Source organism: Lycorma delicatula, chromosome 1, assembly GCF_047948215.1.
Source record: "Lycorma delicatula isolate Av1 chromosome 1, ASM4794821v1, whole genome shotgun sequence".
Classification (NCBI taxonomy): domain Eukaryota; kingdom Metazoa; phylum Arthropoda; class Insecta; order Hemiptera; family Fulgoridae; genus Lycorma; species Lycorma delicatula.
Window position 1 is genome coordinate 135188410 of NC_134455.1, and position 20404 is coordinate 135208813.

The following is a 20404-nucleotide window of genomic DNA, read 5'->3' on the forward strand; positions in this document are numbered from 1 at the left end:
ATACACTTCATTTACACTCATACATATCATCCTCATTCATCCTCTGAAGTATTATCTAAACGGTAATTGCTGGAAGCTAAACAGGATAAAGAAAAAGCATGAAAAAGGAAATATGTTCAACGATGATCTAACCTGTATAAAAAAAATCCTTTAATTACAAGCATCGTATCGTTTTTCATATTAAAATCTTCACTTTAACTTTACTATTAACACTACTATATTAAGCAAATAAATATAATTATAAATAAGATAATGAAATTGAACTAAGCTTTAAATCAAATTATTAAATACTAGCCGGTCAGGGCTCGTTTCGCTCGCCAAACCGTCTAGCCATGGGGGTCCGTCCCCTGTACCTTCAACGCTTTCGTATCCTCATGTTTGTGAGAATATTAAGAATTTTACGGATATTAATTAAAAAAAAGATTAATAATTTCTGTTACCATGGTAACAGAAATGTAATGAAGTAAAAGGATTAATACATTTACAATTTTATATATATATATATATATATATATATATATATATATATATATATATATATACACGTATAACAGCAGACCCGGCAGTGGTTCTTTATTGCTAGATTTGAGTATATATATATATAAATTAAATGAACATAATTGAAAGTTTGATAAAACATTAACAAAATGAGCATTACGGAACTTCACAAAATTTAACCTTTCCCTTTTACCCTTTCCCTTTTCCCATTTTCATTTTTATCACATTCCAGTTCCAATTTTCCTCTTTCTCTTTCCCCATTTCTCACTCCTCCCTTTCCCTTTCCCCTTTTCCGTTTTCCCTTTCCTTCTGCTATTTCTTTTTTCCTTATTTCCCCTTAATCTTCCCCCTTTCCTATTTTCTTTTTTCTCCTTTTCCCCTTTTTCTTTTTTCCATTTTTCCCTTCTTCCTTTTACATTTTTCAATTTTTCCCTTCTCCCTTTTTCCCGCGCGTAAATCGATCCAGTCGTTTTTTAGTCTATAGTGGACACACATACATCGGAAACATTGAAATGGAATCGAAAAAAAATTATTACAGTGTGTATTGCTTTTACATCCAACAGATAGCGCTGTTTTTAAAAAAAAGTATGTTTTTACCTGTCACAGGTGTGACATCTTCTTCATCCGGAGGTCCCGGGTTCGAATCCCGCTCAGGCATGGCATTTTCACACACGCTACAAATCATTCATCTTCATCCTCTGATGAATACCTAACGGTGGATCTGGAGGTTAAAAAAAAAACCAAGGTGTGACATCTTAGATATATAAAAACACGCGCGTATTCGAATGCATCGTTGTGTCAAAATTTAAAAGCAATCGATGAAGAACTTTCGAAGATTTAAGATTCAGAACAAATGAACATTTACATTTTTATTTATATAGATATATATACACATCTTTCGTATCAAAATACATGGTGTTTTTATGCTTATTTATTTTTATAAAATTTCAAAAAACTTATATTTACAATAATTTTTTTAACAAAATTTAAAAAAATAAAAAGTGTAATAAATGTTAACGCAATACAGTTTTTAGTTCAATTTTTTCCGCTAGATGGTAGCGCTTCATTCAAAATAAACATGTAATCACATTTTTTTTTTTTTTTTTTTTTTGTTTAACCTCCGAGTCCACAGTTAAGCATTATTTCAGAGGATGAGATGAATGATTTGTAGCGTATGTGAAAATGCCATGCCTGACCGGGATTCGAACCCGGCACCATGTCATGTAATCACATACAGTAAACAAACCAACGACCCGTGCTTTTTTCTTGGAGAAAAATATGCAAAAAAAAACACAATTTTCATATAATACGTAGTTATTCCATTAATTTATTTGAATAAATTTACTTTAAATTTTTTCAACAATTTATTAACAAAATAATAAAATTAAAATAAATTTCAGACTTCATGACGCCAGTAAATATAGTCTTTAAAAATTTGGTCAATTAAATTACGTTCACTATAACGTTGCCCCCACATTAATCTCTCAGAGGTACGAATCCAAATGATACCTTGTTTGTCTATTTTGCGACGGCTCACATTGATTTGACTAGCTGGTTTTGTGAGTTCCGTCTGAGTATCAACAGAATTTCGATCATGATTCGCTGCCATATGGCGATAATTTGTAAACCATATTAGGAATGTTCAGTATACCGTGAGAAAAACGCCACATATCCGATATGATATTTGTATTGGCCTAATCAATTTGCGAATTACATTTTGTAATATCACTGCTATACAATCGGAGACCGCTTACAAAAAGAATGATTTTTGTAAGCGGCAAACCCGCCGAACACCCTATGCTAGGGAAAATTCGTTCTTCGTTGTTCTTACACTTCGCGTCTATTTCATCTATGATTTTCAGGCATCTATTACAGTCGGATTTCGTAATAAACAGTCCGTGCACACCTACCTCCTCCTCCTAGTTTTTCTAGTCGGTCATGGCATCACAACTCTTTCCTAATTCTTCACCACAAAAGTTGTTGGTTGTGTATTCCTTCGTGCAAGAGTAAATGAATGAAACAATGGTGTCGAAAAGAAATTTAATACTTTGAAGACAAATAGTATCTGTCAGACCTATTTCGCTTAATGACCTATTTTCATTAAATTTTTAAATATAATGGTATCAATGCCTCATATATAAAAGTAATCTGACAAAGTTTGGTCAAAATCGGTTCAGTAGTTCTGGAGATATAAGGTTATTTACAGGCCAACACCAACACACACACACACACACACACACACACACACACACACACACACACACACACACACACACACACACACACACACACACACGCCCACACACACACACACACACACACACACACACACACACACACACACACACACACACACACACACACATTAACATTAACATTAACATTAACATTAACATTAACATTAACATTAACATTAACATCCGGAAAATTCCCAACTAGTTTTCTTGGTTCCTTGTTGTTAAAATGCCAAGATCTGATAAACTGCATATGCCCAAATTGGACTGATTACAATACTTATCCTTCTAGAGCTATAGCTTTGCTATCTAGATGAGAAAGTAAAATCTATCGGCCTTAAAAATATGTCAAAAGATTTTTAATACTATTGAAATATTTTGAGGTGTACTATGTTATGTTATATACAAACTGTGTGAATAAAATAGAAATATTATAGAGGTTACCATTATGTACAAAGTTTACAATATTTACAAATTAAAAAAAATAGAAAATGTAATAGATATTTTTTTCAATTATATTCTACGTGTCATAAATCTTGATGATACAGATACTATTATTGTTAATTACTTAACATCAACAAAACTAAATGTTCAAACATTTTTCAGAATTTCCTGTTCAGTTACTTTATAATTTAATCATACTTTTTTCCTCTTTTTTACAGATTTGATGAATGTACATGGGAAAGATGAAATTTTTATGCTACACCAGCAAAAGAGATCCAGGATAGTAAAATATAATGAAAAATAGGCAGTGATGATAAACATTGCTCAAAATAAATTTAACTTCCAGTAAATTAATTATATGATAAAAAGCCATGATTTATTTCTTTAACAACTCATAATGTAACATATCTACAGATATAGTTAGCAAGTGCCTCACAATTTTGTCACAGTAATTAAAGCTCAGGCCTTATTTTTTTTTTTGTATAATTATATAGTACCTTTTTTCTTTACTTTATAATAAATTAACTTATACATTTTAATGTTTATTTACATTAATATAATAACAATAAATACATAAATAACATATTAAATGGTTTGTGATAAATTAATTATTAATCATTAACAAATAAAATAAAAAATGATTATTTGCTTTATCAGTGAATGTGAAATCAACAGGGTAAAAATAAAACTTATTAATAAACGTTGCTCTTCTTTGACTAGAAGCTAAGTATGAGTGTAGCCAAATGGCTTCCAAGAGAAGATCAGGCAACATTAGATTTCATAAAAGATTGCAAAGAACTTCACATGCTATGTTGTTCTTTAGAACAAGAATTGGGAGCACTTCTGTTAGATGACAATCATGTATGGCAGGTACATAATAATTATATTAAACATAGAAAATAATTTTTTTTTTTAATGAGGAATTAACATTTCATGAGTGAAATACGAACACATTTGTTTTATGTTGTGGATATTTATTCAAAATTTTATGGCGATATGGTAAATGTATTGAAAATTAAAAAGTTTTATTTATTTATTTTTTTTTAATTTCACAGCTCTAGTTCTATTGCTGCTACTACAGAGTTATAAAAAAAAAGTAGCGAGGTCAAAATTTTAGATATTGGAGTTTTACCAAATGTCTAAATTTCAAAATTCCCTTAGTCCATAAAATACAAACAGAAGTTATAGAAATATCCAGAAGATGTATGTATTTTACTTAATATATCTGGCTAAATATAATTTTTTCAAAAATTGGCTCAAAAGATTTCTATATATTGCATTAAAATTAGGTCAAAATTAAAAAATGAAGTAGTTTTCACCAGTTTTAATTTTTGAATCTTTATATAGCGGTTGCAGAAAATTTTGTTTTAGTATGTTTTATTACTATGTTTTAAGTCAATCGTATTTACGGCTAGAGGGATGTTCCACATTATTTCTTCCTCCAAGTTTTGCTAAATATCTCAGGGACTCATTGACTTCTAAATTTGAAATTTGGCACAAAATTTTGGCTCTCTATATATATATATAGCTTCAACCTAATGTTTGACCCCACCAGACAAAGGGGGTATCAAGATACTCTTTTGTTTTTTTTAAAGTAAAATACAACCTTTTATTCTGGTTAAATAACATTATACCAAATTAGACCAACTTATTAAAGTAAATAATTATTTCAATAAATACATTTTTAAGCAACCCCCCCCCCCCCCCGAAAATAATACACAGGCTGAGTGGGACCTATACTTACAGAAATGAATTCATAACATTACAGATATATTGAGTACAGGTAGTTTTCAGTAAATTTATAAATATGTTTAAATTTAATTTAATTTATAAATTAAATTTTTAAATTAGTATAAATTTTTATTCTTTACATAACTAGTTGTTAATGATGTTAAAGAACACTTTAGGTTTGAAGTAACAGTACAAGGGGAAAAGATAAAGATGCTACAATTTGCTTATGATATAGTAATTCTAGCTGAGAGTAAAGTAGATTTGGAAGAAACAATGAACGGCATGGATGAAGTTCTATGCAAGAACTACCGCATGAAGATGAACAAAAACAAAATGAAAGTGATGAAACATAGTAGAAATAATGTAGATGAAACACTGAATATAAAAATATGAAGAGAAAAGCTTATGAAGGAGAAGAATTTTGTTATTCTTGAATAACACATTCTTGAATAATTTTGAAAGTAGAATTACTAAAGATGGATGAAGCAGGAGCGATATAAAATGATTAATAGCATAGGCGAAATGAGTCTTCAGTCAGAAACATAATTTGTGTACATCAAATATTAATTTAAACCAGGAAAATATTTTTGAAAGTATATATTTGAAGCGTAGCTTTGTATGGAAGGGAAACTTGGACGATGACGTACCTGAAAAAAAAAGATTAGAAGCTTTTGAAATGTAGTGCTATAGGAGAATGTTAAAAATCAGATGGGTGGATAAAGTGACAAATGAAGAGGTGTTGCAGCAAATTGATGAAGAAAGAAGCATTTGGAAAAATATAGTTAAAAGAAGAGACAGAGTTATAGGCCACATATTAAGGGAACCTGGAATAGTCACTTTAATATTGGAGGAACAGGTAGAAAGGAAAAATTGTACGGGCAGGCAGCGATTGGAATATGTAAAACAAATTGTTAGGGATGTAGGATGTAGGGGGTTTACCGAAATGAAACGATTGACACTAGACAAGGAATCTTGGAGAGCTGCATCAAACCAGTCAAATGACTGAGGACAACAAAAAAAAATTTTAATTTTCACCTCTTTACAAATGTAATATATCTCAAATTTAATTTTTATCCAATATATAATCATGTCAAGATTCTTATAACTTTAACAGTGAAACAAATTTAATGAAAATAATGAATCAATAATAGTTGCTAAAAATATCTAGTATATCAATTAAATGAAGTAATCCTTAATGAATTACAAAATATAGTGTTCATGTTTCAAACAATCATAATTTTAGAACAAAGCTTGACAGACATAATATACATGTCAAAGTGAAGATAAACTGTCCAAGTCTTTGATATGTAAATAAGTTCTAGTATCAGCAAACTTTATTATAAGGTCTATAGCTGCATAAAATTTGTTAGTAACCATGATTAAAATTAAGAGGAACATTCAATGTATCTTTTGGCTTGCTAAGTTTGAGTCAGTTACACTTTAGTTTTACACGGATTTGAATACTAGATCGTGGATAACGGTGTTCTTCGGTGGTTGGGTTTCAATTAACCACACATCTCAGGAGAGGTCGAACTACATCTCAGGAGAGGTTCTACAAGACTACATTTACTCTCATACATATCATCCTCATTCATCCTCTGAAGTATTATCTGAAAGGTAATTACCAGAGACTAAACAGGAAAAAGAAAGAAAGAAAAGTTACACTTTAGCAGTGAATACCATCCTGTGTACAAAATCAAAAATTGCTGCACAAAAATAACATTTGTCGATGTGGAAAACAATCAAAGAAACAAAGTCAACTTGCTGAAGTAGTTGGACAAAAATACCAGTGTTGAAGTGTTCTGTATAGTTAGGCATTTAAAAAATAACTGCTCACAATATTTTAAATGGCTTGCTAAATCAGTTATAAAACTTCAGTTTTTTTTTTATATCCCTACATCCCTGGGCCGGACATCCAATTAAGTATACTTGGCCCGGGGGCATGTCCTTTAACTCAAAGGAGGCCTCCCCACCCACCGGCTAAAAATTCGGCACAGCAGGTCAGCCCCCCTAGTTGGATCTTCTGTTGCCTGCCTCAAATCCCAAGCGGATGGTAACCAGGCCTGACTATGTCGTTCCCAACACCCAAACCCTCTCCTGCAGGCGGGTCTCGGTTTTAACTTTTTCCCCACCTACTGGCCCCTGAGTCCCCACCCGATCATTGTAGGCCGCATACCTAAGCATGCGACCACTCACAGATGGGGCTGTCCACCCTTCCCTACTCCGACATCATCTAGAACCCTCTTCTCCACCCCTCTACCATCTTGGCGGTGAGGGCTTTGGTCGCGAAAGTCTTAAACTTCTTCCAGTTGGCCTCCGACCCTAAAATAAATATCAAAAGATTCTCTACCTGAAGCTCATTATTCCCAGCCATTCTTCTCTGATTCTACCATTCATTACACATAAATATGGTGTGTTCTGCATCATCCTCCCTGTCGCAATACATGCAACATATGCATGCACAATATATGCAGGGAGAGGACCTTCTGTGGAATTTGTACAGGTAACTTTCAAACTTTCAGGTATTACAAAAATTTAAACAAACAATAATATTAAACTACTTGGATTAACCATAGAAATTCTGGATAGATCATGATGGGAAGTTATTAAATGAGGTTATTTTCAGTGACAAAACTACATTTCATGTTTCGTAATAAGAAATGAGGACCATTTAAAAATAACAGATCACTGAAGACATTTCATCTACCACAAAGGCCACTCTTTGTTGTGTATGGCAATAAGTTGAATATAATGTTGACATCTGCAGGGTAACTTAAGAAGTACATATCAAAATCCACAAAAAAAATTCATGGAGAGTTTCTATTCTTTTTGTAGAACAATTCTATTGTGCTTTGTTTCTAAACTATGATTGGCTGAATTCATACCATTTCTTTATGAACACATACATGGTAGTGTACTGCAGTACAAAACCCTATCATTACTGATACCTCCATTCTATTCTTTTCCTCATCAATCCCTTCAGTTTTTTATAATTTTTTTACTTATTTTCTACTGTTTTTCTTGATAGATCTTTTGAAACTATTTTTACAAGCATACTGGTAGATTGCTGAAAAATTGCTCAAAGTGGTAATATTTTAATCATTTCTAAAAATCCTGCAGCGTTTAAAAATATTATACAGTATAAAATTGAAGAAAAAACAAATTAGCAGATAAAATTTAACAAATTTGATTTAATAAAGTATTTATTTATATATACATTACCTTTTATTCAGCTGTAACTAAATTTTACTCCATATTACTCTAGGTGTAGACCAGTTATAATAAGTAAATCCAACTATTAACAAGAGCAAGACCAGCAGTCTACTATCATTTTTGAATAAGGAACATTAATTAAATTAGTAATAATCTCATTAAAATTTTGCTGAATTTAACCAACTGAATTTAAAGAGATGCAGACATAAATCTCTAAAGAGAGATGTATAGTTGTATACTTTAGAAAAATGTATCGTAAAATTCTTAGTTTCTTGTATAAAATTTTACATGGAAATAAATCTAATATTGTCTCATTTCACTGCATTTATTATTTGAAATGAAAGTACAAGTATATTGAATAATGGTAGATTTCGAACTATAGCTTTGCATATAAGCATAATTTAATCATTGTTTAAAGAATAATGATGTATCCTTTACAAAATCTGTTAACTGGATTACATAGTATAGTAACCAAATGCTAACTAATAATGTTCTATAATATATTTAATATGAAATATGTAAGGGAATGTAATATTTATTTATTTTAACAATTATAAGCTAATGACCCAATGAAGTAATTACTTTAAAGGCATATGTTATAATGTATAAAAAATGCCAAATATGACCAGGATTCAAACTCAGAACATTTACAGACGAAATGTAGAGGCTTTACCATGGATGTTGGTATAATATTAAGATTCAAGTTATTATAATTAATATGGTTTAGTTGAACCCAGACCAAACATCATGACATGATTATACATCATATAATATATATCATGTCATAATATATATTATAAGAAATAAATCTCATTAGCTACTTTCTTATTGTCTAACCGGTTCCAGTCCATAGCATTGTCTTGAAACTGAGTAATCATGTTAGTAGTTGATTTTTGTTGTGGATATAATACTAAAACTGATCAGGGATGTACTAAAACTGTCAGGGATGTACACTCCCTGATACATCCATGCTTCAGCTATCACTTTCTTAAAAATAATGAATTTTTATTTCATATCTAATTTTGTCAACAGTAAAAACTGACGATTTATAACATTATATAAACAAAACTACAATGTTTGTTCATTGAAATCAGAAGATTTAATTGCTGATTAAAGTATAAGCAGTAATATATGAACCTACTTAGAACATAAAATAATATACTTGAATCATATTCAGTATAAATGTAGAAACACCAAAAGAAAATAATCCTGAGAATAATTATTTTTAGTAATGGTGATTGTATAATTAGAAGAATGATTTCAATGATTATCATAATTATTATTATATTTTAAAGACAATATAATAATGTTCTCCATTTTCAAAATAGAATTTTTTATACCAAAAAAAAATTATAAGATTGTTTTACTTGAAAAAACTGACAAAAAGATATTGTTGCTTATTATGAAGATTTGTTTATCTTGCCTCCTGTAATCACTGATTATCTATAGTAATTATTCTATCTATATTCTATAGGTTGTGAAAAAAAGTATGTATTTATGTGTACTTACCTTATTCTCACTTCAAACGCACTGAAGCTGTGTGTATTACACATTGTTTCACTATTGAAAGACATATTAATCTGTTGTTTTACACTACCTATCCTAATTTTTTATTATGGCTGTGACACATGTAAAGCATCTACGGTACAAGAGTTTCTTTCTCTAGAAGTAATAATGTTTACTACATAATCATACCCTGTAATGAAGAGAATGAAAATATCATCTGCATTTTTGGTGTGCTTGGTATGCTGATATGTAATCATACTTTTGGCTTAGTGAAGAAAGCAACGAAACCACTTCTTCACACCTCACTTTCCCTTGTAAATGTAGATCTTAAGGGCATTAAGGATGACAATATAATTTTTTTAACTGTGACAAGTCATCTACAACCATTTTGATTATAGTGCTTAAATACATACATGGATACATTTTTTAATGTAATATTTTCAATAAAAGGTGTCTCACCATTACTTTCAAAATAATTAAATCTGATGACAAACTAACATTTCTATAATAGTTAAAAGCATATATTTTTTCAATAAATAGCATTCCAGTTAAATATAAAGTAAATTATTTTACACTTTCTTCAGGATATATCTAAAGTGATGGAAAATACTACTGCAGTGTCATCTTTATTCAAAAACATGGCGTCAGCAATAGTTCCGCAAATAAATGTACATTATGGCTGTAGATTCTGGCATTCATGGATCAGTGAGCATCGCCTCACAATTCTCTACCTCATTAATCAGGTGGTAACTGTAGGATTAAAACAATACATAATTAATAGAACATGTCCATCCGATTTATTCAGGTAAAAATTATTTTAAAAGTCTGTTGGTTAGAATTTAGCAAAATATATATATATTCAAACACAGAGGGTCCAGGGAGTATTCTGCTAAACTTCATAGGCTTATTTCTCTCAACAGAATAATGAAAAAAAATCATATAAACATGGGTTTGAAAATGCTTTGTTACGAATTATGAAAATTATACTCCGATTTCTACTCATCCACTGAAATGAAGACCTACTGAGATTCTAAGAAGATAAATTAAGGGGCGAATTTAATGGTTTCTTATGGTTTTTGACCTGAAATTTTTTTTAAAATTGGTCCCGGAACTGTATCACCATTATTTTGTATGAAATAGTGTGTAATAAACAAAAAAAACTGATTTGAAAAACACAGTTTTTTTTTATATGGTGTAAAATAACTTTGTTAAATTGTCGATAAACAAATAAAACCTGTTGGTTAAATTGATAAAGAATAATTCTGAGAAAATTGATGTAAATAAAGTCAATAAAAAATAAATAATAGTGCAAGAAAATAATGTATTTTTTGATGCAGAACAATATGTACCAATATTGAAAAGACTGAAATGCAATTTTAGACTAAAACGAACAGCCTTCTATTAGATAAAATTGTAAAGACAAACTTAACTTCTAAAACCAAATAAAATGGCACAAGTTATTCTTACATTACATCAACTGTTCTAAACGCCTGCCACCAACCTGAAAACACATTTCAGCATGGTGAGATACAGATGAGATAGCATTTTCTAGTATTCTTGGGTTGTTTTTAAATTTTTCAATGGCCCATGTGATTCTTTGTTTTCTTTGTTTGTTCTTTGTTTGATTTTTTGCTCTCTCCATTTTCTGATTTTTGTGAGTACACTAACCCTTTCATATAACCCACAAAAAAATCCATGGGATTCTTATCAGGTGATCTATCTGGCCATAGTTGAGGTACACCTCAACCAATCCAGCAGTAAGGATTTCATTCAGATAATGAATAACAGGACATGTGCATTCTAGCTCCGCATTTATGTGCTTTTGATTGGTTTTTACTTAATTTCAACTGGAGATATAGTGTATCTTATTGTGGAAAGGTTAATGGATGTTTTTTGTAAAATTTCAAGATTTTTGGACGACAGACTACATTTTTATTAAGATTTTACTTTTGTGGTTTATTCTTCCATGAGAATACATGCAATCTGGCTATTGAGGTTAGACGGAAAAAGGTTTAAGCCCTGCGACAAGTGTGGACAAGCTTATTACGTCATAGACTTTGGTGTAAACAAGGATATAGTTTTTTTTCTACAATCACGAGTGGGTCTAGTGTTAATTATTCTAAATTTTTAGAGTAATTATAAGGGAGATTTTCCTACCCTTATTTTCCTGCCCCGTTCAATATTTTTTGAAACCCTATCGGATCTTGACGATTTGGAACCTTCCTTACCCCCCAATTTTTTGAGAGGCAGTTTTGGTCGGATACATTTTCGACCCCCTGACCCACCTCTTCCTCTCGAATATTTTTGACGATTTTGAAGATTCGGGGAGATACATTTTCCCAACCCTCCCCAAATCCCTTGTTCCCCCTCCTTAAACCACCACCCCCCTCCAGAGTGGGGTATCAAAGAACTCGGAATTTCTCATAGAGTTCAGGAAAAATAAGAGAGACCAGGTAGCTTCATCCCTATGGAGGAGGGAATGGAATTAAGCTTCTCAGGGCCCTCTGGTGTCCCAGACAGAAAAGAATGGAAGGCAACGGACTCGAAAGGGACAAAGCATATCCGAGCCGGCTCGTCAGAGGAAGAAGAGACCTCTCATATGCTTAAAGAGATCACCTACAAGCTGGGACATGCCTTAATCACTTTCAGGCAGAATTTGGGGAACTCAATGGACACGCACCAAAAAATACACGAGCGTGAGTTGACTGAGATTTATAAATCTCTTCTAAATGACACGACGGTTGACGTGGATACTAAAACACAAGGCACCCAAACTGATTCAGGTAGGACTGATGATCTACCTGATATACTGGATACAGACCTGACAGACGACCAGCTGCTTGACAGACTACCCAGTCGTTTGTCTACGTGAACCATGAATCGAGTGACATCGGTTGACCCCCAAACTGATAAGTGCTTTTACGTTGACCTGAATAAGCAACAGAGGCCGGGTGCTGTAGGCACTAAATTCAACAAGGCAAAGCCAGTGTAGATAATACCACTAAGCTAGATGAGGATAGTATCACTACAAAATGGACTAGATACTCCGTATTTTACAATTCCTCAGAGGAAGATCGTGCAGGGACTGCCACACTTCTTAAGGCATTGAGAAGGGTGGTTGGCAAGACGAGAACTCCGGTCTACATTTTGCCAACTGGATCTATAGAAACTAGTATTAGGAAACTAGTGATATACATGACTAGGAAAGAAAAAGAGCCGCCTAAAATGGTCCTGCCCAAATTGGGGAATCAGGTAAGAGCGCGTTCTAGATCGGCGTCTGCCAGAAGGGGCACACCGCCGGTCGAAGATAGTAAAATAGTTGTTGTCAAACCAGTGGGAAAGACATAAGCTGACCTTCTGCGGACTATGAAGTCTAAAGTTACCAATGAAGAGGCAGGAGAGGTACTGTCACTTCGAAAGGGCCGTAATAAGCAACTCGAAGTGCGAATTAAAGGCACGCAACCGGCTGATGAGTTCACATCCATACTTAGAGACAGAGCAGCGGAGCTGCAAGTAGACCTACGAACCAGAGGCGATAGGTGCACAGTGATCAACATCAAGGACCTTGAAGTGAACACCACTGAAAAGGAGATAGGACATGCTGTCTCCAAAGTCATAGGTACAGGTAAACACTACCAGGTAACCTCCCTGAGACGTGTATACGAAAAATGCCACCGTGATAACAACACACAGAGGGGCCATTAAACTAGTAGTGACAAGGCTGAGGGTCAGATGGGTCCACTGTCCGGCGTATATCCGTATTGAAGGACAGCACTGCTACTGTTGCTGGAGTACAGGCCACGGTAGCAGAGACTGAGGGGCCACGGACGACCCTCTGCTATAATTGCGGTGTCATTGGTCATCGTATTCGAGAATGTAGGGAGGCTACCAAATGTTTAGATTGCCAAAGTAATAATCACAGCACCGGAGGCGTGACGTGCGGTAAGTGCTGTAATGATTAAGTTACTGCTCACAGTCTCCTCTCAGACAAGTTTACATGATTAAGTTACAATAGCAGTCTCCTCTCGCTGTATATGGCGGATGACCTTGCAGTTCCTGCAGGTTACGACTTAGTTGTAACCAGCGAGCCTAATGTGTACGCAGCGGCTAGAAGAGAATGGATTCCAGATACAGCAGGTGACATCGCTATTAGGAACCTTAACAACAGACTGGATATTGGCCTATATCATAGATCTGAGGGCATTATAACCATTCAATTGAGACACTTTATACTGATTGGCGTGTATATCAATCCTAACATTACCATTAGAGAGTATCAAGTTAGACTTCTAGCCTTACAAAGAGTTATAATGGATGCACCCAAAAGAACAATTGTCATGGGAGACTTTAACTGCTGAACGACTGCGGCTGGCGCAAAATCATCTAATAACCGTGGTGCTCTGTTAAAGGATACCCTTATCACTCCCGGACTGATATGCCTCAATGACGGTTCACCGACTTACATAACTCGAGGTCACAGATCGGTGTTAGATCTCACTTTGGTTGACGCGAGGTTTAGTCGAGATAACGTTACGTGGCAATTACTGCGGGACGAGGTGGCCAGTGATCATCTGGCCTCAACGCTTGAAGTCAGAGAAACTGCGTTAGCGGATAGCAGACGACCGATGCCTCAACGCTTGACAGTAAATCAGATCAATAGGGTTGCGGCATATGTGACCAATTCTTTAACTGACGGCAGAAAACTAACGCCCGATGTATTACAGAATCTCATAATGACTGAAATCGCCCGTATTCCAAACCAAGCTAGGCGTCACCACCCAGTTTACTGGTGGAATGCAGAAATAGCCGAACAAAGACTTCAACAGTTAAGAATAAAAAAAGACCCGGGAACGGAACTTGCGGCAGCTGCTTTCGTAGGAGCGCGTAAAGAACTTAATTATTCTATAAAGAGGGCCAAAATAGACAAATAGAAGGAACTGTGCGAAGAGTTGAATGCCGACCCTTGGGATCGGGCATATCAGGTAGTTACCAAGAGACTAGGTAGACGGTTGCCCGTCTTTACAGCTGAGGAATCACGGCAACAACTGACGATCTTATTCCCGCGTACAGAAGTGTATGAGGTAATTCTATAGTACTTCTGTACTATGCACTGTATAGTACACTTCTGTAGGAAGTGTATGAGGTAAATCTCGCCCGTCAGGGCGAGATTTACACGGATTTACAGAAGTCGAGGTAGTGGCTGCCATAGCCAGATTAAAAAGCAAGAAAAGCTCAGGTCCGGATGGCATACCATCTGCCATCCTTAAACGTCTCATGAGTCTTGTACCGTGGGAAATAACAGACATTGCCAACTACGGAGTACAGCACAGACAGTTTCCGCAATACTGGAAGGAATCGAGAACGGTGTTTCTTCTGAAACTCCCGAACGTATAGGGAATAGTTAACTACAGGTCATTAAGTTTTATTAATAACAAGGGTAAGGTGGCAGAACGGCTGATTGTCAATATAATTACTGAGGAGCTGGAAGGACAACAAGCCATCCATGAGAACCAATATAGCTTTCGTAAAGGAAGATCGGCGACTCAGGCCTTGCAGAAGGTTATTGCATGGGCCACAGATGTAAGGAGTGGATCATTGAGAACTCGCGAAATGCCACTCGCGATCTCACTCGACATAAAGAACGCTTTTGGCTCTGCATCATGGGAGGCGATCATGGCGGCCCTGGCTACAGGAGGGCCGCCATGACCTGGCTACCTGCGGTGCCAGGTCTCTAACTATCTGTCAAATAGATGGACTAGAATTGACACACTGGTTGGTGGACGGAGATACCAGCTATTCGGGGGCGTGCCTCAGGGCTCAGTCCTGGGGCCCTTATTATGGATAGTCATGTGCGTTGGAGTTTTTAGGATCCCATACCCGGAAGGAGTCCAAATAATTGGTTACGCCGATGACTAATCTATATTGGTACAGAGTATGACAGAAGCAGAGTTAGTAGAGGCAATGCAGCCCTCCGACTGGTGGACGAATGGCTGGTACGGCATGACCTGGAAGTGTCTATCGATAAATGCACCCACATCATGCTTACAAGCAGGCGACGCCCTAAGCAGTTGAACCTAAGGTTACGAGGACAGGTGATAGCTGGTGCGACCACCACCATGTACCTCGGCGTACACATCGATAAATACCTGAATTTTAGCCATCGTGTGGAGGCTAAGTGTAGCAAGGTAGAAGGTACCATCACCAAGATCGTCAAGAACGAGGCTGATAATCTCCGTCGTGACTTCCTCCCTTTTGTGTGCCGCACCGGCATGGGCGGCAGTCGTTAATGTAAATCATAACAAAGTCAGACTCAGGATAGTACACCGACGGACATTGCTGGGGATAACGACAGCATCGTACCCTGTCTTACGATGAGGCATGCGTGCTATCATCAGTGCCGCCAATAGAATTATTGGTTCGGGAGAACCATGCGAGCGTCTAGTCTTGACAAGGAGGAAGCCATTCATTATTGAGCATTGGAAGGTGGCTTGGGCTGGTGTTGAACAGGCACCTCTAATTCGGGAAATTATTCCCGAATTAGAGACTTGGTTACACCGTAAATACGGAGAAGTGAGTTACTACACAACGCAGCTATTGTCGGGACATGGCGCGTTTGAACAATACCTGTATAAGTTCGGGAGAAGAAACTCCCCAACCGTTTTTATTGTGAGCAAACAGGTGACGTCAAACACACCATTTCTGTTTGTCAACAATGGCGTATACAAAGGACTGCCGCTGGACTTGATGGGATGCAACCAAACAACTTGTTGACCCACATTATTCTATCCGCTGAAAATTGGAGGGCTTTTGAAACTTATGCGACACAGGTCCTTAGAATCAAGGACGAAGAGGGCAGGAGGCGCGGTTTTTGAATTGATTCTTCTAATTCGAGTTAGAATAGTGCAGGATGGAGAGTCTCGTCGATGAGGGCTAGTATGCTTAGGTGTGCGGGTCCCGATGGTCGGGCGGAGACTCCGGGGAGTTTTAGGACTGGGTAATGAAAAAACGAAAAGGCCGAGACCCGGCTGTCGGCCGGGGAGCGGGAAACAACATAGTTGGGCCCGATACCCTCCGATCGGTTGCTTGAGGCAGGTACCAAAACAAAGATAAGATCCAACCGGGGGGGACTGAACTGCCGTGCTGGACGTATAGCCGGCGGGTGGGGAGGCCCCCTTTGAGTTCAAGGACACGTCCTCGGGCCGAGTATACTTAATTGGATGTCCGGCTAGGGGATGTAGGGGTTTTAAAATATAAAAAAAGGATCATAAAAATGGGCTGGTGCACCATTGTGTTGGAGATACATATCAGTTCTTATACTAAGTGAAACTCCTCTAAAAGTATTAACAGCTCATTTTGAAGAAAGGTTAGGTAACCATTACCTGTTAGTCTACTGTTGAAAATGTGAGGTCTGATAACCTATTATTCAGCACCCAACATGTAATGAAAAACGATGCTAGAAATTAGTTTCAATGATTTCTCGAGGATTGTTATGTTTACAAAAATGTTCATTTTGTGTATTGTTAATCCCATCTCACCTAAATGTTACTTCATTTGCAACTAATATTAGCGATGGAAGCACCTTATTTTGTAATAACCATTGAAAATAATCCAACCACAGATTGTAATCACCTTCTTCAAGACACTGAACTGTTGAGAATCAATGGATAGACACCTTCATTGTATAATGTCTGCCACATACTGTTGAATAGAATCCCCAAAAATGTATAATCTATGAGTACTAGAAGTTGGACTTTTATCATACATAAAAGCTGCACATTCACATTTGTTTTCCATTCAGATGTTACATTAAATGTTCCGCTTTGCCTTAGCTGCGCATGGGTATCTGTAAATAGTTGCCGGTTAGGAATGTTTCATTAGGGAAATCACCGACGATATTCTTCAACAACTCATGTAGCATTGCCATTACAAAAACCATACATGAAATGAATGTTGGTGTATTCTTGATCCATAAACTTACATGGCATTTCTCTTTTGCTATAGAACAACCACCCTATTTACTATATTTACTGTAGCCACCCTGGAAATTAGAAGTCAAGGGGAAAATTGGCCACTCACAAACGGTGAATCAATGTGGCAAGAGCCGCATTGGTGAACCATGTGGGAGTTCCTTGATGCGGTTGCTTTGTTCAACCGACATCACTAGTTTACCTAAGGGAAAAGACTCCTGTCGCGCTGCTGTTGGAAGCTAACTGAGAGATATGACTGGCTACCAGCCAGATTAAGGCTCCAAGTACTTAAATTGTGGAAAGGTACTTGCTGGCATTCAGCGACCTAGGTGTGACAGTGAATTGCTGTCTTTGATGAGATAAATTTAATTATTGATAGTCATATTTGTTTTAGTAGTTGACAGGGTATGCCTACCCATATTATTGATATATGATAAGTGGGCGGTGGGACACGCAAGCGAGCGGTGTATGGTACCATGCTTATTCCACTCACACTTTTAGGTTAGCTCTTGGAGCTAGTTAGGACACTGATTGCTAAACTGTTTCGAGGCTCAGTAGTTGTTTGTGGCACAGACATTCGGTCTTATGCTTCAGGGCGACCGAATGGGGTGGCGACAGTAGAAATGCCAAGCAAACCAACCAAAAGTTTATTATATAGCAAAACACTTACTAATTATTATAAATAGCTTTTAAAATCAGTGTAAATGAACTACTTAAATACATATAAATCAAAAATGCACACTTCAAAAATTAAATAAAATTTTATTCTGAAAATTAACTTCTCAATAACAAATACAGCACACTGAAGCAATATTTTGAATTATAACCACAACAATGTTTGAAAATTTTGTTTGTTTGTAGAGCTTTGCACTCTAGAAGATTAAATACAGACTACTAATATTGTACAGCATTATAGCTTCCCTAGTGGGTAATTAATGCACTGATAATTCAGAAATATAATACTGCAGGCACACAAAAACATATTAGCATAATTTTTCAGTTATTGTTTCACATGAAAGTACAACTAAATTGCTGTTGTGGGATGTTGTTGGTAGGTAATTTACATCAGGTTTCAGAATTAAATTCTCTATTAATTTAACCAATAAGTTTTATTTGTTTATATACAAATTAACAAAGTTATTTTACGCCAAAGCTATAAAACTGTGTTTTTCAACTCAGTTTTTTTGTTTATTACAGCACATTTTGCAGAAAATAATAGTGATACAGTTCTTGGATCGATTTAAAATTTTTTCTGTCAAAAACCATAAAAAACCACTAAATTTGCCCTTTAATTTACCTTCCCAGAAATTCAGTAGGACTTCACTTCAGCGGAAGAGCAGAAATTGGGATGAAATTTTTCACTAGTTGTTAACTTGCTAATGAGGCGTTTTTGGACCCTTGTTTACATGATTCATTTTTTAAATTATTCCATTAAGAGAAATACCCCTATAAAGTTTAACAGAATCCTCCTGGGACACCTGTATATAATTATATACAGAATGAACCTAAAACTTAAGCTGACTGGCAGGCTGGATCCACCTCTATTAAATCAGTTACTTGATTTATTATGCTACCATTTGATTTATTATTTTATTAGTTATATATATTATCAGTTAATTATAGCCCTAATTAACTGATTTTTTCTACCAGAGCAGCAATCAACAATGATTTTCCATAAATATGTGGGCAGGTATTGTTAACTACTATTTATTTGTTCTTGTGGTTCTACCAAACCAGTCTAAATAGAGAAAATTACTTAACCATTTGATAGAAAATTTCCTAAGATTTGTTGAAAGACCCATTTCTAGAAGTAAAAGTAAATATGTGGTTTCAAAATGATGGTGCTCCAGCACATTTAAGTCAGTTGGTAACAAATCACCTGCATGAAACATTTTCCTGAAAAATGAATAGGTCATAGTGGGGCAGTATTGTGGTCTGCCAGATCACCCACCTTAAACCTCCTTGACTTTCAATATTCTTTTCATTAAAAAAAATATTGTTAATTTTATTCTAGTCTTCAGTATTGAAGACCTAAATATGAGATTTCAGAATGGATTTAATCAAATAAAAATAGTCCAAGAAACTTTGAGTGGGTAAGACTGTCTCAGAAGTAGGGTACTGACTCAAAAAGTTTCTAATGGTGGTTACTTTGAATATCTATCTACTTTGTTGGACTTTTAAAACAATCATAATATTTACTGCTACTTCAAAAATGAAATTTTATTATCTTAAACTGATCTCAATTATTGTTTTGAAAATAAAATTTTTGGATTGTCCAACTAATTATCTTTTATTACTTTTATATTTAAAAAAATGATTATGTACTTTTAAACTAATTAAAGAAATAGTATTAATAATAAATCAAAATAATTAGTAAAACAATTAATGGTAAATTAGTTAATATCATAATAAATCAATTACCTTACTTAATAGAGAAGATAAAATCTGGTAGAAAATTATGTCATACTTTCTGTCATATGTTGGTTATTATTCACAATAAAGTTCTTAATTTTTATGAAGAAAAAAACATAATATGATAAAAGTAATAATACGATAAAAGAATAAAAAAAATATGAGGATTACCAAGATATAAAGGTTTGAAAATTGATATGGTTGCAACTTCAAAATTTGTGAATATATTTACACTGTAATTTTTATTTATTAGACAACGTTAGTTTAAATTATGTGTATTGAATATTATTACGATTCCTAGATCCAGTCTTAAAATTGGAAACAGAAGGAAAACAAATGGGAATCAATATTTTTTTCATAAGGCATTTTTCCCTTTATTCTGAAAAATAGAATTGAAAA

At 34.9% G+C, this 20404-nt stretch overlaps 1 protein-coding gene across 1 annotated transcript in view; it reads left to right on the forward strand.

Moving 5' to 3' along the window:
* The first annotated feature begins 3635 nt into the window (after positions 1–3635).
* The window catches only part of LOC142317650 (uncharacterized), a 75939-nt gene continuing 59170 nt past the window's right edge, over positions 3636–20404 (forward strand). Inside the window, exons 1-2 of the mRNA XM_075354206.1 lie at positions 3636–4046; positions 10211–10431. Of these exons, the coding sequence (XP_075210321.1) occupies positions 3906–4046; positions 10211–10431 (362 nt within the window). The 5' untranslated portion in view covers positions 3636–3905. The remainder of the gene's footprint in view (positions 4047–10210; positions 10432–20404) is intronic.